At 46.9% G+C, this 21284-nt stretch overlaps 9 protein-coding genes across 9 annotated transcripts; 8 read left to right on the top strand and 1 right to left on the bottom strand.

Moving 5' to 3' along the window:
* Positions 1 to 500: 500 nt before the first annotated feature.
* N7509_013512 (oxidoreductase) lies at positions 501 to 1403 on the top strand (the record flags this gene model as incomplete). The annotated part of the gene is made up of 1 exon (XM_056638149.1): positions 501 to 1403. The coding sequence occupies one exon, from the start codon at positions 501 to 503 to the stop codon at positions 1401 to 1403; it is 903 nt and encodes a 300-aa protein (XP_056481656.1).
* Positions 1404 to 1761: 358 nt separating this feature from the next.
* N7509_013513 (Zn(II)2Cys6 transcription factor domain-containing protein) lies at positions 1762 to 2205 on the top strand (the record flags this gene model as incomplete). The annotated part of the gene is made up of 1 exon (XM_056638150.1): positions 1762 to 2205. The coding sequence occupies one exon, from the start codon at positions 1762 to 1764 to the stop codon at positions 2203 to 2205; it is 444 nt and encodes a 147-aa protein (XP_056481657.1).
* A 118-nt stretch (positions 2206 to 2323) lies between these two features.
* N7509_013514 (fungal specific transcription factor domain-containing protein) lies at positions 2324 to 3926 on the top strand (the record flags this gene model as incomplete). The annotated part of the gene is made up of 3 exons (XM_056638151.1): positions 2324 to 2944; positions 2992 to 3462; positions 3630 to 3926. 3 exons carry the CDS (start codon positions 2324 to 2326, stop codon positions 3924 to 3926), a joined length of 1389 nt encoding a protein of 462 aa, XP_056481658.1.
* A 1946-nt stretch (positions 3927 to 5872) lies between these two features.
* Positions 5873 to 7467, top strand: zrfC (putative ZIP Zinc transporter; the record flags this gene model as incomplete). Its single annotated transcript, XM_056638152.1, has 5 exons — positions 5873 to 5991; positions 6047 to 6154; positions 6212 to 6343; positions 6400 to 6637; positions 6697 to 7467. The coding sequence occupies 5 exons, from the start codon at positions 5873 to 5875 to the stop codon at positions 7465 to 7467; spliced, it is 1368 nt and encodes a 455-aa protein (XP_056481659.1).
* A 1375-nt stretch (positions 7468 to 8842) lies between these two features.
* N7509_013516 (GNAT family N-acetyltransferase) lies at positions 8843 to 9693 on the top strand (the record flags this gene model as incomplete). Its single annotated transcript, XM_056638153.1, has 3 exons — positions 8843 to 8959; positions 9031 to 9600; positions 9655 to 9693. The coding sequence occupies 3 exons, from the start codon at positions 8843 to 8845 to the stop codon at positions 9691 to 9693; spliced, it is 726 nt and encodes a 241-aa protein (XP_056481660.1).
* Positions 9694 to 10393: 700 nt separating this feature from the next.
* On the top strand, positions 10394 to 10730 carry N7509_013517 (uncharacterized protein; the record flags this gene model as incomplete). The annotated part of the gene is made up of 2 exons (XM_056638154.1): positions 10394 to 10461; positions 10586 to 10730. The coding sequence occupies 2 exons, from the start codon at positions 10394 to 10396 to the stop codon at positions 10728 to 10730; spliced, it is 213 nt and encodes a 70-aa protein (XP_056481661.1).
* A 5721-nt stretch (positions 10731 to 16451) lies between these two features.
* On the top strand, positions 16452 to 16721 carry N7509_013518 (uncharacterized protein; the record flags this gene model as incomplete). Its single annotated transcript, XM_056638155.1, has 1 exon — positions 16452 to 16721. One exon carries the CDS (start codon positions 16452 to 16454, stop codon positions 16719 to 16721), a length of 270 nt encoding a protein of 89 aa, XP_056481662.1.
* A 1000-nt stretch (positions 16722 to 17721) lies between these two features.
* Positions 17722 to 18915, top strand: N7509_013519 (HNH endonuclease signature motif containing protein; the record flags this gene model as incomplete). The annotated part of the gene is made up of 1 exon (XM_056638156.1): positions 17722 to 18915. The coding sequence occupies one exon, from the start codon at positions 17722 to 17724 to the stop codon at positions 18913 to 18915; it is 1194 nt and encodes a 397-aa protein (XP_056481663.1).
* A 1341-nt stretch (positions 18916 to 20256) lies between these two features.
* On the bottom strand, positions 20257 to 20644 carry N7509_013520 (uncharacterized protein; the record flags this gene model as incomplete). The annotated part of the gene is made up of 2 exons (XM_056638157.1): positions 20257 to 20379; positions 20429 to 20644. The coding sequence occupies 2 exons, from the start codon at positions 20642 to 20644 to the stop codon at positions 20257 to 20259; spliced, it is 339 nt and encodes a 112-aa protein (XP_056481664.1).
* Positions 20645 to 21284: the final 640 nt, after the last annotated feature.

The raw sequence follows: 21284 nt of genomic DNA on the forward strand, positions 1-21284 counted from the left end.
AAGAGCAGTCATAGAATACATAGACTATAGATAAATGCGAGTAGATAAAGAAGTGTTTTTCTTAGTGAAGTACTTGTGCAACTTGATAACATCTAAATAAATGAGGGAAGCTTTTTTTTCTTCTGAAAATTACAATTTAAACCAATTGCTATGGAGTCTTTGAGGGTTGAAACTTGATGTTGCTAGCTAATCGAGAACTCTTCGGTCGGCAGTGCCCCGATATAAGTGGAGTTCTCCGTGTGTATTAGTTAACCAAAAGCTAGGACATCCAGGTGAAATATAATGCTACTTCCAAGGTTCGGATTGCTACTGACCGACGGCTTCTTCCAAGGTTTCTATCCGCCGATACCGTTATGCATGATTCGAACGACCCAGTGGCTGGGTATTTAGCCTTTCGCCACAGCCCTCTGACCTCTCCATTCTGACACACCTCTGCTGCTCCCATTCCAGCCTTTACTATTCGATCCTCGTCATACGACTCTGCAGCCAAAAACCGCAATATGACGGTCTTACCTAGTCGAGAAGAACTCACTTCTCGTGTTGTTCCGTCGATGGTTTTCAGTGATGGTAGTGCCTCATCTATGACCCCCGCTCCTCCATCGACGATAGAAAGCGACCCCGCTGTTGGTGCCGAGAAGCGATTTTCTGTCCGAGGAAATGCAATTATCACTGGTGGTGCCGGCACTCTTGGTCTTCAAGCATGTAATGCCCTTCTCGAGCATGGTCTTCAGGGACTTATGATATTCGATATCAACCCCGCAAATTCAGAGAAGGAGATCGCTCAACTGCAAACTAAATTCCCCGAAGCCAAAATCAAATACCAAAAGCTGGACATTACAGACGAAGAAGCCGTCAATTCAGCGGTAGAAGAAACATCCCGTGTCCTAGGCTCAGTGGATATTCTGGTCTCATTTGCTGGCATTGTTGGTGTTGTTGAGTCACTTGAGATGCCTATATCCGAATGGCGAAAGATGCTGGATATAAACACTACAGGTGCATTTATCTGCGCCCAGGCAGCAGCTCGACACATGGTCAAGCAAGGCTCCGGAGGCTCAATCACGTTTATCGCAAGCATCTCCGCTCACCGTGTTAACTTTCCTCAACCACAAGTCGCATATAATGTGAGCAAATCAGCTCTTTTAATGCTGAAAAGCTCCCTTGCTACTGAATGGGCCCGATATGGCATTCGCGTTAATAGTGTGAGTCCTGGGTATATGGATACTATTCTGAATGAAGGTGACGGCATCGCTTCTCATCGAGAAATTTGGTCCCAGCGCAATCCTATGGGTCGAATGGGTAGCCCATCGGAAGTCACCGGTGCAGTCGTCTTTCTTAGCAGTGCGAGTGCTTCATATATCAATGGGGCAGATATTGTTGTTGACGGAGGAGCCATTTCACTGTAAATAGTTGGGTGATATTGCACATTTTCTCTCTCGACTTTGTCTGGAGTACATTCTAATCGACATTCAATCAAAATCAAGGCTGATAGAATCGAGCATACTCCTTATTTACTCGAATTAATTATCATCTCAAGAGGTAGAACATGCATCTCGAAAAAGTTGTATTCGGACTGGCTTAAATTGCCGTACCGTACCCGCGGCAAATGTGAATGTTGGGGTAGAATCCGGCGTCGGTCGGCTATGCTCCGACATCCCGCATCGAATGACGAAATACCCGACAACATTGTCTTCAAGCTCCGAATGACATGCTTTCGCGTGATTTCATACTAGAGACCTCGGAAATTATATAGTTCCTTGTATCATGCGGCGGTCTGGGAAGAAGAATACCCTTGCACCTGCAGCGCGAGCATGTACAAACTGTCAAAAGCGCAAGAGCCGATGCCTACATTCTCGTGAGAACAACCCTTGTTCGTTCTGCGAAAAGACCGGGAAGACCTGTAGTTTTGAGGGTCCCCCGGATCGAACCCCCTTGACGCGAAGAAATCTCGATGCGGCTGAGTATCGGTGTACTCAGCTCCGATCACTCCTTCAGTCGCTTAATCCCGATGTGAACATCGAAGCTGCGCTAGCGGAACGAAGCAACGAATCTGCGCTGGAAGAGCGTGTCGATGCCTTTGACTCCAGCCATCAATTTGATAAGGACAGTGAAGTTACCCCGGATAGTTATGAGTGGAAGGAAGGATCACTTTCCCCCACGGATGGCATGGCCACTCTTTCGGCCACCGAAGCGGGGTACTTTGGTTAGTGGATACGCGATATGTTCTTGAAGTCAATGATTACTTTGATCCGGCGATTAATATTTCACAGGAAGTAGTTCTGGTTCACGACTTTTGGAAGAGATAGATTCTTCCATGACCGAAACGATGAAACTGCAGCAACACAAGGGATCCAGAAAGTTTCACCAAGCTAGGCCTACCAGAGACCCTCCAGATCTTATCATTTCCTACGTGACAAGCAATCTCATGGATGCTTATTTTGAGTTTTATCATATTCACTACCCTGTCTTACACGAGAAGACGTTCAGGGAGAGGGTCACTTCACAAAGCAAATTCTCCCCTCCATGGAGAGTCACCTACTATTTGGTTCTTGCCATTGGCCAATTCTGTTCCTCGAACACAGAGTCCGAATATCCGGAAACATCGGAGTTCTACAACGCAGCCCGGACAGGGCTATCCCTTCAGATGCTGGAATCAGGTAGCGTCGAGACTGTTCAAGCCTTTCTGCTTCTCGGAAACTATCTACAGAAGAAAGACCGAACGAACACCGGGTACAACTACATTGGCCTTGCTTACCGGCTTGCTCTCGGAATTGGATTACATCGCGAGGCGACCGGTGCTCAAAACACCATTGGCCACGAGCGAAGGCGACAACTCTTTTGGACTATGTACTGCTTCGAAAGTGGATTCAATATCACAACTGGCCGACCGCCAACTATGACAGATGGATTTATCGATATTAGTCTCCCTCGCAATATTGATGACCAAGTATGAACCCTTCACAAGAGACGATAACCCCTCGCTTACGATTTTAGGGCCTCTCGCTTGAGTCCCCCGTACCGGAAGAAGTGGACTACCCGACGATTTATTCCGTGATAATTTCCCAAGCCAAGCTTTCCCGAATTGGAGACACTATATACCGCGAGTACCTCTTGGCAAAAACCGCTGGCTCTAGGATAGAGTACCGACTCGCCGAATTACTTGAACGAGATTTGACAAATTGGCGAAAGGCACTGCCGAGCTACTTCACTTTAGCAGGAGCTCCACCTTGGTTCCTCGCACCACGTTCAGTTCTTCGATGGAAGGAGCAGAATCTTCGAATTCTACTCTGGCGCGGCAGTCAAAAGTATCACAGCTACCTTCCGACGAGATTTAATGCCGAAGAAAAATGCTTGGACGTGGCTATGGAGAGTGTGCACGATATCGCGACATTTTGGAGGACCTACGAAAATGCATCTTACCACATGGTATGGTACGCAACATACTGCTTGCTCCAGGCGACGCTGGTGATTTTGGTATTGTTTCTCGGCAAAGACACACAATATCAATCAAGCCAAGAGCTACCGTTGTGGCATCATTCGGTCTTTGAGGCTCGAGACTGCTTTCGACAACTAGCAAAGAGGAGCGTCTCGGCCAGACGCTGCCTCGAAATGCTCGATCGAATTTGCACTAGATTCGAATCGCTCCCGGCGTTAAATTTGGCTCTCGATTCTCAAGATATTCCCTCCAAAATAACGCAAACGCAAGCTCAGAGGTGCATATGCCACTCTTCAACGATATCGCACAGCAAATACCGGAGCTCACGGACCCATTAAGTGAAAATAATCTTATTTTTGGTGAAGATGGCCAGGTCAACATGAATGATGACACTGGCAATGACCTACGCATGTTCATGAATGAGGTGTCTCTTGATTTTATGGGAAATATGCCACTTGACTTGCTTTTTAATGATTGGGTAGACTACTCCTGAATGTTGAATACTAGTAAGCGTTTCATGTCTGCTGAGTTACGATGCTTCGGTTGACCCAATGAACGCCTATTTGCACGAAATATCTCTTCATAAAGCAGCCCGAAATCTCCGGCTCTAGGCCTGTGAATTATTGTGCACACGGGGTGCGAATACAGTGAAAAAGGATAGTGATAGGACTGCGCAGACATCATGAGTCGTGCACGGGAGTATCCAGAAAAATGGAAGATGAACCCCGAACTTGTGTATTTTTTGGTTCATTGACTTGATTATCTTTGTAGAACATGAATAAGCTTTCAGTTAACTAAAATCTAATCATTTGTGAAAAAAAGAAAATTAATTTCATATTAGCAGGTGGGCGGCTCGAACCCTCGACCCCACGTAACAGGGAAAAAGTGGGGCTGTGACTGGGCGATGTTCGTGATGTCTCAAATTGGGCAACTTCAACAACCCACCCCAAGCATCACAACTTGATATAAGGATAATCCACCAACTATTCATGAAATAGTATAGTTTGAAAGAACAATCAAGTAGGAATTTATCAGTTAAACCAATCCTGCAAAAAAAGAAAAAGAAAGGAGAGCTAAAGCTCATTCCCCCAGCTCCAACTCCGTCGCTGACGGTAGGCTGGTCACAGGTTCCCACCCACCCATCTGTGACCTCATCTGCATAGCCCAGACGTAGCTATGCACCAACCAGTGCCTTCTCTGGAGCGTTCTCCAGATTAGGCCGGCAGTGTGGGAGCTACCCAACTGCACCACTGGCGAGGTGTTAGAAGGCCGAGACTGGTTTACCCTTTTGACCTCGCTCCTGCCCTAGTATTAATATCCGTACTATGGAAGTGATGTTTTTGTTTGCATACTCCCATCAGCAAAGATGAAGCTAAGATAGCCACCATGATGCTCAGATGCGGAGGTCACCCACTGACCTCCATAATCTCAACATCGCCTGCGGAGAATGTTCTTACACTTCACGCCACCACAAACACAATCATAACCTCAATCGCAAATTCCATTTTTGTCTCGGTTCATCACATAGCACCAAGTTGTTTCCATCTCTGCGTGTGTGATTTTATTTCTCTTCCCTTCACAGATGTACTCTCCTTTGCAGCTGCACGCCATTGGTGACAACGAAACCCAGTCGGATTGGGGTTTCGTGATGCGCAACAACTTCCCATCGCAATTCTACCCAGGCGCGCAATTATAGCGAGCGCAGCTTCATCCGACACCTCATTCATACGCAAGATGGGAGAGGAGGAATCTTACACCTCTGTGCAGTCCTGGCATTCCATCTGGCACTCTTCGATGGTCTCCCGATGCTTTTGCAGCTTCAACGCCGATAGCTCATAATCTCCAATTTATAGCTTTTGCGCATTGTCTCGGCGAATATCTCCCATCATCCCGGTGACCTGCTGCGAAGGTCCTCCAAATGAAACCCCAATGCTTGTTGATTTCGCCGCTGCCACATCGAATCCTTGGCAACCGCCCACCACCAAACCGAATCGCACAACCGAAGGTCCCTCTGATTAGACACTGATGATGCCAAGAGAGTACCTTGAGGGAAGCTTGTCCGCACGACCAATTTCGCACTGCCAGGCACACAACTTCTTGCCGATGCCAAGTACCAAGAGGAGCGGAGGCCGCCAAGAGATGCTTGGCGAGGACCTTGGAAGAAGACAAAACACTCTGAAAGCGGTTCTCTACGAGGTAAATGGCTCATTTGGTGCTCTTGGCTGTGGTCAGGAAAGAGTCTGTCTTGCTTGGCGATTGTCAGCTTCTAAGCGACCCCCGGTGGCAGGTTGGAATCTTTATAGGAAGTCGACAAATCGCACATTTTCAGCGTCCTAGATCCGTCTTTGAGCCTGCTACAGAGTAAGGCTTCTTGAAAAGCGGTCCAGGATCTGATATCCTATTTTCGTTTCATTTCCAACTGCTTGAAGATCCATTGCGATGCAGATTTTCAAGTCGATCGTCATATCCTTCGCGATTGCCCGCGCATATGCCGCAACCGCGACGACAACCGGCGATTCTTCGATGATAACGGGCTGCCATGCTCATGGAGATGATGTGTTAGTATTTGTCCTGCTGCCTCTCGGTGAATCTATCCACTAATATCTTGAGCAGCTACTGTATTGACTCGGCGGGAGACGAAGTGCTGGTTTCAGTAACCGCCACACCAACAACCGGAATTCCTGCATCTTATACAGGTTGCCATTCACATGGCAGTCAAACGTATGATGACCTCCATTGATGTGCTCGGGGAATATTTGCTGACATTTTACCCCTCAGATACTGTCTAGACTCGGGTGGTGAAGACGTTCTCGTCGGCGAAGAAGAAACACACGATCACGCTCACGAGAGTGAAGAAGAGGCGACAGATACAGAATCCTCGACCAATTGCCATTTCCATGCCGGCGTGGAGTGAGTCTATCATCCTCGATTGGGTCCGATCTACGCTAATTTCGTTCTCAATCTAGGCACTGCGTTGGCGCAGGCGAATCGGAAGGGTCGTCATCGTCCTGTGGGGTACAAACGAGAGACTATGAAATGCCACTGCGAATTGGTACATTGTTCGTGGTGCTGGTTACAAGTGCGATCGGAGTATTTGCTCCGATACTACTGGTCAAGCTGCCATTTGCATCCGTGAACTCGGTTGTCATGACTATCATCAAGCAGTTCGGAACCGGCATCATCATTTCAACGGCATTCATTCATGTAAGTTCTCTACAGTCAATCCCTTGATTCAAGGTTTTACCTAAACTTACAATTGCTAGCTTTATACCCATGCCACTCTCATGTTCACCAATGACTGCCTCGGCGAGCTGGACTACGAGGGAACAACCTCTGCCATCGTCATGGTTGGAATATTCCTCGCCTTTTTACTCGAGTACTTCGGTCATCGCGTCATGGTAGCCCGTTCCAGAAAAGGCTCTGCACCTTGTATAGATGGCACCGGGTGCCAAGAGGAATCCGAGTCCCGCAAAGACGGATCGCAATCCACCCAACATCCCACAATCGCGCATCTCGGCCACTCGCACGGCGAGGATCCCACAAAACCCGCAACCAAGTTCTCCGTCCTCGTCATGGAAGCTGGTATTCTCTTCCACAGTATCCTTATTGGTCTGACCTTGGTCGTTGCCGGTGATTCATTTTATAAAACTCTCCTGGTGGTGATTGTGTTCCACCAATTCTTCGAAGGTCTCGCGCTGGGTGCTCGGATTGCCACGCTGCCGGGGGCCATCTTCCCATCCAAGGCGTTGATGGCAGCTGCGTTTTCTCTGATCACGCCGATTGGAATGGCGATTGGACTTGGCGTCTTGCATTCTTGGAATGGGAATGAGAAGAGTAATCTTATTGTGTTGGGGACGTTGGATGCCCTCTCTGCTGGAATTCTGGTTTGGGTCGGCGTGGTAGATATGCTGGCTCGGGAGTGGATTATCGAGGGAGGTGAGATGCTCAATGCGAAATTGGGAAAAGCGTTGACTGGTGGTGTGTCTTTGATATCTGGTCTTGTGTTGATGTCTGTGCTTGGAAAATGGGCTTGAATATCGGCTGTTTAGAATACTCTGTGGTGAAAAATGTGGTACAATAGACAAAGATACGGCAAAGCTCCTTGTCAAGTATCATCGGAGTCTCTTTCAAGCTCGCACTTCCCACTCCCATTGACAAGTCCACGCTCCAGGCCCAACTCTACTACTCCTCTGCGCCCTCTTTCCGAGGTTCCAAGGTCACGGGCGAGGTTCATCGTGCCCTTGGGTTCGAAAGGTATAGATACAGTTCCTAGGGCTTATAAAACGGCCACCCCCACTATGTGAACCGCGTAGAATGATATGAAAAATCTATTGAGAATTTATATTTCTGCCTTGCATGCAAATTCATTTATTTAGAGCCGATCGGTACGCTCGCTCCTGTAACCGAACCTGCGGACATTACTCCGCTAGGACCTCATCGAAGCTCCACTAAGCAAGCCCCTGTCAATAACAACTAGGATTGAAATAAGCTACACGCTATGTGGACAGGAACCACGAACTAATCTTATCGATCTCCATAATTCACTCGCTACTCGACCTTCAATTCAAAAAATACTGCTCCAAATCTTCATGGAGATCTCCCACTGTCGATAAGACTGCATCGTGTGGCCCGCTTTAATCAGCTCGGCAGCCAATAGTGTTGATTTCCCGCGACAACCTGCTTAATCTAGAATAGCCTCCCCACGTCGTTTAGCGGCCCTCGTGAACCACGACCACCGAGCCCCCGCGTTTCAGTGATACAGAGCGGGGGCTCATGAAAGCCGCCGAGATGCTCTCACTGCATTGTATGTACATCTTGCGCTATCAGCGCAGTCTCTGCATCACAAGATCCAGGATATCCGGCTATTGTCGGACATTGAAATCTGTAGATTACACTGCATAATGCTGTGTAAAACTACCGTTGGCCAAATATCATCCGGGTGGAGCTGCCTATTCAGGCTAGGGGCGCATGGTCAACACGCCGAAATGATAAGAGCTCAGATAAACAGCAGTGGAGTATGAGTGGGCGTCCTATATGAGGTCGAGCCTTCTCCCCTTAGACAGCTGTAGAAATAACTTCACTTCACCTCATTCCTACTTTCCAGAGTCTCAACCCCTCACAACAAACCTATAGACCATACATTCTTACTATCCTCCCTAGCTCCTCTTCCTCTCTCTTTGGTTCCTATCGATCAGTGGGCATAAGCCACACCCAATCTCCTTAGATGGCGGATTTCTCTCTTTATCCACTCCGACTCCATTCACACTATTATACCATATCACTGTCCCAACCTATACGACGAGTCAGTAGAAACAGTATTCGGTTTTTTAAACCTGATCTCTGAATCTCCGCCGGTCTATTTCGAACACTGTAGTGGCGAGAGTGAGACTCAATACAAGCGAATTGATCATGGCAATCGAGATCGTTCCACTAGCCAAGTCAGACATCGCGGGTGCTGTATACTGTGTGCAAAAGGCATTCGCGGATGACCCTTATTTCCGATGGGCATTTAACGATCCTTCGCAGGTGTGGCCCTTTTTTCTATAAGCATCATGGATTATTGCCCTTGAACTTATACTAACAATTCGCTTGCATAGTTCAATATACAGCGAAATGCAGCTTCCTTGGCAGCGCACTTTGAGTATGGAATCAACTGCAACTGTCCCATCTCGGTAGCCAGAGTGACTCACCCCATGAACGACCAAAAGACCGATCGGGAGGTCCAACTTACACCGGGAACCGTCGTCGGAGTCGGCTGGTGGTACTCACCTCAGTCCGCATCGGCACCACAAACCTGGTCTGTCTGGGCCCAAGAATGTCTTCTATCCTTTCGCCAGTTCTTGAACAACGTGCGTTTCGGAGGTCGTGGCGGGCTAAACATTTCCCGCTACTGGATCTGGAAACAAGTTCAAAATGAAGCTCATGAGGCTCTTTGGACGGATGCGCGCGGGTATTACTTCTGTAATATGGTCGGCGTCAGCTCCGAAGCCCGCGGGATGGGCGTGGGCAAGCGACTTATGGAAAGCGTTATGGAGAAGGCGGATCGGGAGGAGGTTCCTTGCTATTTGGAGAGTTCGAAAGGTTATCCAAATGTGACAATATATGAGAAGATGGGATTTGAGCTCGTCAAGGAAATTGAGTGCGCTGATGACGGGGATATCTGCAAGGTGTGTGAATAATTCGCGTAATCTTTCCTTTTTTTGCTAACTCAATTCCTGCAGCTCTATTGCATGATTCGCCATCCCAAATCAAAGTCGTGATATTCAGGCTTCTTTAATGATATTCATAGTTTACCCAGCAAGCAGGCACTTTGATGATTTTCTCCACCGCATTAGCGTCTTGATTTTATGCGAAATAATACATTGAGAACTCATTTTAATATTACTAGGGCTTTTCTTGAATACTAGTATATTAATCAATAGTCGAGGTCTTATATGCTAATACATGGCTATTCACTAGAATCAATATGTTGATCGTCCGTAACCTATACTACTTACTATATGTATGACTAGGTAGGTATATTCATGAAAAGTCTGCATTGTACTAGTAGTATGAATGCCCACTTTCACCGGCGATTGCACCGATTGCACGCCGTTTGTCATTAGCTAGATACTAGATATAGCGTGAGGATTCCCTCCATCGTATATATCTATCGCCGGGCGCTCTTCATCTTCCATCTGATGGAGGACTCGGAACAGATCATGCTACGAGGAGGTATGACGTTGCTCGTAGAAAACGAAATTGGAAGGCCGGTCAGGTGCTGTACGCAGCCTCAAGTTTAGATGTTACGAGACATGATACATAGTACGTATGAGTTGAACAATGAAATTAAGTAATGATATTTAATAACTAAAGCTAGCCATTGGACCTTAAAAAGAAACGACAGAAAATCATTCGGAGTCGTAAAGGTCAGAAGAACGATAACACGCGGGGCGAGGAGCTCACGTGCAAGGAATCACGATGGTCGGAAGAAACAGCGAAACGAGACTGAATAACGCAGGTCAGAAGAACGATGGTGAGGAGCGAGCGTGTATGGAAACACGAAGGTTGGAAGAAACGGTCAAGAAAGGGGAAAGGGCGAAATGCTGAGTATGGAGCGATGGCCCTTCTTACTTTTTGCTAATCCGGCACAAACAGAGCATTCTCATCCAGTCTCGACAGCATGTCGCGAATTTGGGCTCCCATCTCCGAACGGTCCGCTGCTGTAGTCGGTGCAGGGCCAGAGCATGACGAATGGGTTCATGAAAGGAATATGGTGGGAGCTGATGAGAAGATTGAGGAATACCTTAATCAGTAATCGCTTGGAGGACTTGCCTGATTGCGTTTGGTTATGTATTTCCCTACTCTGTATCTGCCTATCGTGGCTTTTGTATTGCTGTTTGTTTGTTGTTAGTCCTCTCCAGGCTCCAGTTCATGCGAATTGTGTGATCCGCACGCATTCACCAACTCTCCCTCGTCTATCTTACCCTACCTCCTCGACCAGACCATCAAACCTCAACCTTCATACTCTTCTATCCATACCTACTTCATTCTACTTCCGTCGAACCCTCGCACTTTTGAACCACCTCATTCGACCTCACCATCGCCAAACTCCTACCTCGGTCAAACTTCACCTCCCACAAACGCCCTCGCTCGTCGCGTGTCTGGAGACAACTCACTTCACCATCACCTTACCTCCTTCTCACTCACAGTCCGGAATCTGTAAGTGTGTTCAGAATCTGTAAGTGTGTTCAGAATCTGTAAGTGTGTTCAGAATCTGTAAGTGTGTTCAGAATCTGTGAGTGTGTCTGGAATCTGTGCTTTTGTCCTGTTCGAACTGGATTCGACTCTCAGCCTCTGCTCTATCTTTTCCTTGCCGTCTTTACGTATCCGAACTTGATCAGCCAAGATATCAGACGACGAAAGCCTAGACGAGATACCCATAAGGGAGCGGAACAGGGTCCATCAACTCGATGCACAACTCAAGGCGCTATAAGAGAAAGGCTCAGACGTATCTCCGATCAGTTTTAACCGGAAGCTTGCGAACTACAACCAGATCCAGAGCTTAACATAGTACAAGGATATACCAGAGGAGTACCGCGTTCTATAAGTCTGGGTACCCAGCAATAATAAAGGGGTAATTCTAGCGCCGAATCAGGATTCTTATATAGACAAATACGTCCGTGCTAAGTAGAAATTATTTACTCAGAAAGTAGTCCCTAAGCAACTAAAAATCACCTATACGGCAGTCAGATAGCAGATCCTGGCCTTATATATCCGGCTCTCCAACCTCTAGATCCTCGTCTCTATTATAATCAGGACCGCCGAAGAAATTAGTCAGTAATTCTCTTAGGATCTAGAAACTAAGTCTCAACCCTGTACCCAGCAGATCCCTATAGACTCTTTACTAATCGTCAAGGCTTATAGTATACTATAGTTTCTAGTGCTAGTAAATTATATTCTTTACGGCTATTTTTAGCCAGCAATCGGATAGTCTTTAGGTAAGCAGGATCGTAACATAAAGATATTTTGTATTAGCGATATCGTCGCTCTGCTAGTCACTGTCTATAAAGCGAAACAGTCCGGGCTATACATCAAAATATCTAGAAACATTATACTATATACAGCTGACCCTGTAGAAGGTCTCCAGAATCTACTACCCAGTAACGATTAGAATACAGACTAGCTATCTCTTCGATAATATAGCCCTGTGTAATGTCCGGATAGAGTTCGTCCAATAATTAGATAAATTTATCTGGATTATTATAGATAAAAAGACAGTAGTACAATATAAGTAGATAAAGCTAGAAGGCTTCTACTTAAAGTCCGCAGCGGATTCAGATCTAACTAATCCCTAAACTTCGATCCTAGCCTAGAAATATACGGCCACAGGCACTATCGATATGTTTAGAGCTCTGTACCTAGCCGCTATATTATCTCAGACAAAAGAGGCTATAAACTAGACGGATATCTAGCTTACCGGCCAGATTTACCATATATTCTTTTATAATAATAATCCGTTCAGAAACAGAACTACCCCTAAGCGAGCCAGAGTCCTTCTAGTATAGGGTACCCTTAAATTAGCCGTAGTACTAACGACGTTGATACCAGAAGCAGAGGAGCCTAAACTAACGATACTAGAATCCTCTATATTCAACATAATTGTCACCTTTTAGCGGCGGACCTCCGGTGCCTGAAACCTAAGGTTGACCAAGACCCCGCGGGGTCTTGGTCAACCGGCGGTCAACGGAGTTCGCTTGTCAACAAAGCTTTTGCCCCTATTTTACTACCTACAACTACCACCACTATGGATAAACCCTATTCAGATGTTGAACGGCGTATTTTGACTGCTTGCTCAGTTGCTAGAACCTCCAAAAAGCCTAACTTCGCTGCATTGGCGCGTGAATATGAGGTTCCCGTTGGCCGATTGCGGGCACGCTTTGCCGGTCGAAAGTCTCGTAGTACTCGTCAAATGACCTACACCCGCCTAAATGAGGATCAAATAGCCTCATTGGTACGCTGGATTAGGTGCCTTGATAACCTACATGTACCACCTACGGCTAAAATGGTGGCTATATCGGCAAATGCATTACTACGCAGGGCCAATTCAGACGCACGTCCACTTGCAAAAGATTGGGTGTACGATTTTGTGGCTCAACACCTACCGGAAGACCTTTTTTGGGTGCAACAGAAGCCTGCGGATCAAAAGCGTATCCTTGCTGAGGATATTGGTGTTTTGACGGCATGGTATGACCGTTTAGAGCCATTTATCAAGCGCATTCCGTCCAAGAATATATACAATTTTGACGAAACTGGCTTTCTGCTTGGCCAGGGCAGGCCTCAAAACGTTATTTCAGCCAATAAACACCGTACCAGAACCCATTCATTTGAAAGAGGCCAATTGGTTACCGGAATTGAATGCGTTGCAGCCGATGGTTGGGTTATGGAGCCATATTTTGTTGCTCCGGGGAAGGCCCATCTAGTCAGATGGTATGATGGCGGAAAACTCTCTGAGGAGACACGAATCGCTGTTTCGGATTCTGGATATTCGAATGATCTACTGGCAATCGATTGGCTGCACTTTTTTGCCGAAAATACGAGCCATCGCCTAGGAAAAAGTACAAAAGAGCCCCGCCTTTTGATCATGGATGGACATGGCAGTCATCTCACCTACGAATTTTTGGATATTTGTGACTTCTACAATATTATCCCATACGTCTGCCCGCCTCATACAACCCACCTTATTCAACCACTTGATGGGTCTCCTTTTCGAGCGCTGAAACAAGCGTATCGAACTAAAAATAACGAGATTGCTTAATGGGGTGGTGATGCCCGCGATATATCGGTCTTTTTTACCGAAATAACCGCAATTCGTGCAAAAGCAATGACACCACGTACTATTCGGAAGGCATTTGCTACACGTGGTATCTATCCTTACAAACCTAAGCTAGTTATTGAGCCTTTGGTGGCTGTACAAACCCCTGAGCCGGATCTCAAGATATTTGATGGTACACCACCACCAGAGCAAATATCTAGTATCCCCAATACACCACCTAAATCCGTGTGGGATGCACGTCGAACACGCAATAAAATGGTCAATATACTTGATAAATCGCCTCTTCCGGCTGATATACGTGACCAATTGCTTCGTGTTGCCCAATCCCAGATTCAGCTTGCAGAGGATAAAGGCCTACTACAGGATACCCTAGAGAATAGATTGCCTAAACAACGCAAAATTGCACTCAAGTCGCAAAAGCAGTTAGGCAAATTTGGTGCCCTATCCACTAAAGATGCTAATCGCCACATTCGTGACCGAAAAAAGGCAGAAGAGATCAAGGAAGCGCTTACGGAGTTACGCAATCCACTACCTTATCCGGCCATGAGCGATGCTTCACGCGCAAGATTAGACAATTTCGAGGTCGAATACCCTCCGTTATTGCCTAACCTAGAAGAGGATTATAGTTGATTGTCTATATATCAGGCGTTGTGGGTTAAAATACCTAGAAAATAAAAAAAAGCTTCGTTGACGAGCAAACTCCGTTGACCGCCGGTTGACCCACACCCGGAGGGTGTGGGTCAACCTTAGGTTTCAGGCACCGAAGGTCTGCCGCTAAAAGGTGACAATTACTCTAAGGGATCCTAACAACACCGGTACTGCCAGCAGAGCAGCAGACAGCTTAATAGACGCTCAATATACAGAGGATCAAAGAATTCTCTAATGCAAATACTATAGATATAACAGCGCAACTGTTTATAATCACCCTATACTGCCTCAAAAACGCTTTATCAGTATACAGTTTGTATATCGATACAATTAACGAGGCCCTAGCTCTGGCGGAAACATCGCCAGAGGTAAAGGAATTTATTATAAGTTTATCCGTTGACTAATAGACGGCACTTAAGGATATCCTCAACGATAATGTTAAGCTCGTTGAGTTGCGCCAAATTACGGACAAAGAGGTAGAATCATCTATCAAGCCCCCAGACTCACAGAAGAGGTACGATCAGTCCAGAATGCTATCGTAGATCTGACGACAGCGACGCGCCGTTCGGAGATGGCCGCGCAGATTACTGGGATTATGGCTCAATTGGATGGACCCATCGAACCCATCGACGGAAACAAACTCTTCGTCGATGAAGAGCCGAACATTTTTTTTTTAAAAAAAAGGGGGGGGGGGAGCATACTTCATACACGCGGCTTCATGTTTCCATACGCACTCCGGCGTATCATTGATACTCACGGCTTCATCGTTTCATGATCTTCTTATCAGTTTCCATACGCCGGACATGATCTTCCCCTTCGTCGCCAATCTCGCGACCGAACGCTCCATATCGGAGTTTGGATACCTTTCTATTCTATCTTAACGAGGACGATATCCCGCCTCTTGTAGCGGCTGGCTTCGGTACCTAATGCGCAGCGTCTTCACCACCGAATGCCCAATGCCTTTCAAGGCACATCTTCGTTCGCATCTACCGCTTGGTATTCCACATGTCGGAATTGAGCAAGGAGTTGATTCAAGGTCGCCCTGTTCTGCTTGGCGCTTCGGCTGTCACCTTACGGCACTTGGAAGACGCACCGATGCAACGGAGGTTCCAACGGGATTTGGGGTATTTTTTGCCGACCGAGGCTGCCTGTACCACCCGCGTCCAAAACTGCTAGCGATCCCCATACAAATTTTGACTTAGTGGTTATACCCAGTCTTTTCATGCTATAACATCGCTGCCCTGCTGCCCGGGCCTGATTGAAGCTATTCCGCCCTTACAAATTACTCGATACTACCAACTTAGGGCGTTGAGCAAAGGACCCCCCACACGTGACGTTTGTTTTACATCTTCATCTTAACCATTTTCATCTACACCAACAGGGAGGAATCGACAGGGAGGAATCGCATCAACGCAACAGCGCGCGCGCGAGCGAGCGAGCTCAACAGTCGGTAAACAGATATAAAAGAAGACGGTGGTTGATATCAGCTGGTAGTAGATTTGACGCGTTCAGGCAGCAGAACCAATAGCAGTTAGCGGTGTTTGTACGGACAGAAGGGATAGAACAGACAGATAGATAATGGGTATGAAATTTATAGTTAGAAGTTGCCTGCAGGGAAGGTATTGCTGCGTCATATTGATGTGGAGGTTTTTTTAGGTTGAAGGGGGAATCACGTGTTTTAACTCGCCTTAACTGTACTAAAGTAAAACGATTTATCCACATCCATAGAGAGATGTCTGTTTACTGCGCGTATAACTTGAATGCATATTTATTGATTCTTTGTTTTTTCCCTCAATCGCCAACTAGTCCAGGAGTAGTCCTTCCACCATTCTAGCCTTTCGTATACCAAAACTTGGATATGCCGCGCGTACAATACATCACCGGCCAGCTGAGAAAAACAAAACAAAAACATATTGTCCTGGATAACGCAAGTCTACATCTATCTTTCAAGTTTCAACTTCTATTCCAATCGGTGACTGCTGCCATATTATCAAGGGCACCGGTGCCAGTGGCACACCGCCCAACTTCAGCCTCCCCGACTTTTTACTCGAGGAAATGTGGTTGCTCCTGCGAACCCAAATCCCGCCCAGCCCTACGACCCAGCCGCTCCTGTCTATGTCCCAAACCCCGCCCAGCAAGCTCCTACTCCCGGTGCATGCCAAGTGCGGTACCGATCCCAGGCTGCACTTCAAGCCGAAATTGACCGGATTTATGCACTGCTTCAGCCCAACAACCGACGGCCTTCATCTTCAACTGAACGCCCTTCTGAATGGGCTCGCACTCCCACCCATGGATGATGAGCTTGATGAGCATGATCAATTGTAAGGGGATGATGATTCCAATGGTCCCGGTGGTGGTTAGCGACATCAGAGAGTGACTTCATGTGGAGGATTTACAGAAGTGGAGGATTTGCAGAAGTGGAGGACCTGGAGGGCCCGAGTTATTGGGGTGACCTCGGGTGATGTGGAGGATCGGATGATGGGGAAATTAAGCACTTGGGGAGGACTCGGAGATTCTGAGTAAAATTCGGTACCTATTAAAACTAGCTGTTAGCTAAGCTTGATGCGTAGAATGAATTCAAGGTAACTCGGCCACCTTGTGATACATCGGTGAAGTGAAGGGAGCCACAGGGGCGAGCGCCTCAGGGTGCGGGCGATATGGGGTTGTTGTGTTGGGAATAGAATGATATAAGGTGACTTGGCCGATACTAAGCTGAGGAGGTCTTTAGGTCATGCTTTTAAAACATCCTAGAAGGCGAGGGTTTTGGAGATGGCAAAGGTGTCTCCGCGGCAGAGCCGCATCGTCATGCGGAAGAAAACGAGATAATGGCGGGGAACAAGGCGGCGATTGGGTGAATAAAATTGAAACCCCAATAAAGATGTAGTATACCGAAGAATAAGTCTCTGACTATATATGTAATGTCAAAGCTAAATAGTGAATGATAGTACTAGTACATTTAGGGCGACATAGACACGTGATATCTCTTCCCATGGTCACACCTTTTCCTTTCCAGGCAACTTCCGTGACATTCACACCCATCCTCCATCTTTCCATCTTTTCATCCTCATCCCCTTTGTCCATCTTCACTCCCGTCAAGATTTCAACTCATCACAGGCCTCCAGTCTCCCCACGACGGGGGGATTTCGGATTCTTAACCTCAACCTCCTCGCATCTCTGCTGCCGTCGGTAGTCTACAGGCCTCCAGTCTCCCCACGACGGGGGGATTTCGGATTCTCAACCTCAACCTCCTCGTATCTCTGCTGTTGTCGGCAATTCAAAAGCCTGTAGTTACCCACGGCGGGTAACTCTATATTTTGTACCAACAATGGCCGATGATCAACATATCTTCAGCGAGTTTCTTGACCTACATCGTCAGAAGCTGATACGAAACATTATACAGCAAGATGTCGAACTTGCCGAAATTCCTCGCTCCATGTTCTTTCCCTTATGGTTTTCAGATATTACTGTCCTCGAGAAACTTTCTGCGATCAGAAATACCGACGCGACGGGTTTTCGCTTACGAACCTTGCAATTAACCACTCTGAGATGCGAGAACTGGCCTAGAATCTTCGCTGCCGGGAAGCATGCCCCGAAGAACGAACTGTCGCTCGTTGAACCCACGCTCGTTGAACCCGCCCTCGTTGAACCCACGAAAGTCCAGGATAGGCGGAAGAGACCCAGAGCCCAATCGTCATCCATAGATCCCGAGCCCTATTGCCAGACCAGCCCTGTGCGCCCTCTGCGCTCTTCCAAGCCTCTCCGCAGCAGCCCAGCCAAGCATGCTACCCTCCAACGGGATGAAAACAAGTGCATCCTCACAAAACATGGTCGAACAACCCTCGAGGTTGCTCACATTGTTCCGTTCAAGCTTCATATGACCAAGAGAGCGGCAAGCTGGAACTTTCTGATAGACTTTTGGGGCGTTGATAAGGTGAATGCATGGCGCGCCGAAATCCTGGGAAATGATGGGGCTTTCAACACGGAGAAAGTACAGAACATGCTATGCCTGGGCCCGGCCCTCCACGCATACTGGGATATGCCCATCTGCGCCTTCCTCCCTATCTCTATTAACGATGAATTGACATCAATGGATCTTGCATTTCACTGGTTACCACTGCCAAACAAATCCATCCACTCCAAGAACAAGATCCGAACTATGGAGCACCCCGATCCAAAGTACCCAACGGGCTTCTGCGATGGGCCCGGGGAGAACATCTTTCTGTTCAATATGGAGACCAAGTCAATCATCTTGTCGGGGGAAATATTTACGATTACAACGGACGATCCTAAGGAAAGGCCTCTCCCCTCTTTCCAGCTTCTGGAAATGCAATGGAACCTAAGCCGCATTGCGGCTATGCAAGGTGCAGGGGAGGACGACGAAAATGATACGGACTCAGATAGCGACATTGTTTCAGTTTCCTCAAGCTCTCGTTCGCGCTCGCGCTCCCGCTCCCGATTCCGATCCCCGGAAAAGGAACCTGTCCAGGCCATCAAGAAGGAAAACAGTCCACCCCCATGACCTCGTATCCCCTCCACATCTTCAATGGCAACAGGAAAGGGGTTGCCCACCATCGAGGAGTGCCCGGACCCTCTCAAAGAGACTTTATGATGCTCCGTCCTTTTATTGAACTCCGCCGCTATTTTTAATGATAAAATACTATTGCTTCATTGAATTGCTCAACTCCTAACTACCTACTACTGTAATGGGGATTTCCGCTCTCAATATCGGTACCCTAGGGTCAGGTGACAGAAGCCTTAGCAACAAGGCTCCTGCTTTGTTTCAGGAGAATAAGTAGCGTTCGTTCTAGATTATCAATTCAACATGCATGTTCCCCCTTATGAAATGTTCTACTGAGGCTGCTGAGGTTGCGGTATCGGTATACTGCTTATGAAAGGTTCTGTTATTCGCTCTGGTGTTCGTTCTGTTGATTCTCTATAGCGTCACGCTTGCCTATCGTCTCCTTGCACTCTGCGAGTGTGGTGGTGTTGTCTCTTCGCGATCGACCCGTCTGCCAACGCAGACAGCCTACGAGCATTCCCATCTTACAGTAGGTTGATTCAGAGATCAGTAAGACAATACAAAACAGACATCTGACAATACATTACACGCGGCTCGCTAATACTGCAAGCATGTGCATGTGGCGGTGCAGTGTACCGTTTTGTAAAGATATTGTACAGTTATGTAACGTGGGTCTGGCAATCACTTGTATTCTGGTAGAATCAACTGATGCATTGTGCCGGAAACATAAGTAATTGACGACATATGAGGCTAATAAGTTAATTATGTATTACAAAGCATCGTATTGCCTTGTTGTTATCATCGCTACTGGTATTTACTCGGTTCGTTTCCCCAACGACAGACAGCAAGGTAAATCCGAGCAGTCCTAGGAGAAATGGCGTCTATGGAGCGTGTAGAGAAATTACGTACTATTAAAAACTTGTCCGCTCACTGATCAATGATCGCTTAATCAAGGCACAGGAGATATGATGAAGATGCTCGTCGATAACGAAAGTAAATAAATGCGCACTGTATATACACTGTACATCTTCGGTGGGATGTGATGGGCTGAGGGCGGTTAGTGTTTCAGATTAGATTGATTCTTTTGGCTTTCGCCCATCCTACTTGATCTCCAACACCCCCCGCAAACCTATCAGCATGAAACCGGGAAAATGCTCGATTTCTTGTCTTTTTTGAAGGACCACCTAGCAATTCTGTTCGCTCATGCAATTACGAATTTAGGTGAAAAAAAAAACAGTATGAGTAAGGACAGTCTAGAAAGCTTAATATAGTTTCTGCGAGTCACTGCTCTGCTCTCCCTCGATCGCAATTATAAACTAGAAGTCAAGGCGACGGTGTAATCTAAACGTGGCGATCACCCGCGGAATGTTTGCTAACACCCCACTTGGAGGTGACGGCCAGTCCTTTGTTGACCCTATCCAAATCTTGGACAGTTACCAAAGTTGGCTTGGGATAGTAGGCGCACTTCAAGAATTAGCAGCCTCTTCTGTGGATAGCGGAGCTCGCGGCATACCAGTTGTGAGGCAAGGAAAGCCCAAAACCCAGAATCATCTGCTGTCAAAATATGTACCTGACCCGTCTCTCGCAAACGAATACCTACGCATACATCCGCGTCGCACATCTTGCTGTACTCGGACGCCTTCTTCATGAGAGTTGTTTTGCGACGGCATTTTTTTTGTCTCTTCGATTTCCTGGGGCTCATAGAGGAGACCGACTTAACAGCGGCCATTGTGAACTGGAGACTTGGCTTTTTGAATGGAGAAATCGTCTTGATCAAACCGAGATCGGTACTGTTCTTATAAACATTGATATCTCCATGATTAAATGCAGGATTAAATGTATCACTGAAAATATTAGGTAGTTGGTCTTTGTACATGCTCTGGTCATCATTGAAAGAAGTAACTCGTCCACTTGGTATTAGCAATTGGATCTAACACCGTTTAGACATGTCGGTTCTCACCACGTCGATAAAAGTACAGAGGACCCTAATCTCCAGCGAGTCCTCGCACTTCGAGTGAAAGATCGTTGAAGAGGCCGAATTTAATTTGATGCCTTTCCTTCGCCTCAAAGAGCCAGGAGAAATAAAAGTTCTCCACTCTTTAGGCTGCTGATTTAAAATCATTTTGCCACATCAAAACGGTTCTTCACTTCCTGATCTATCAACTCTGCCACAATCCACCCATGTCTACTTTTGTATCTGACAGATATATATGGCAATTTGTTTAGCCTAAGTTTCGCCTCCAACTAGCTTCACGAACCTGGCTCAATGAAAAAAAAGATTATACGCTAGTAGCTGCCAATGGGCATACTTCGACCAAATCCTGCGAGACAGGTCTAGTTTGCCATTGTGAAAAGAATAATTTGGGCTC

The sequence above is a fragment of the Penicillium cosmopolitanum genome (assembly GCF_028827165.1).
Source record: "Penicillium cosmopolitanum strain IBT 29677 chromosome Unknown utg000012l:1.0-3308103.0:1.0-3310761.0, whole genome shotgun sequence".
In the NCBI taxonomy this organism is placed as follows: Eukaryota; Fungi; Ascomycota; class Eurotiomycetes; order Eurotiales; family Aspergillaceae; genus Penicillium; species Penicillium cosmopolitanum.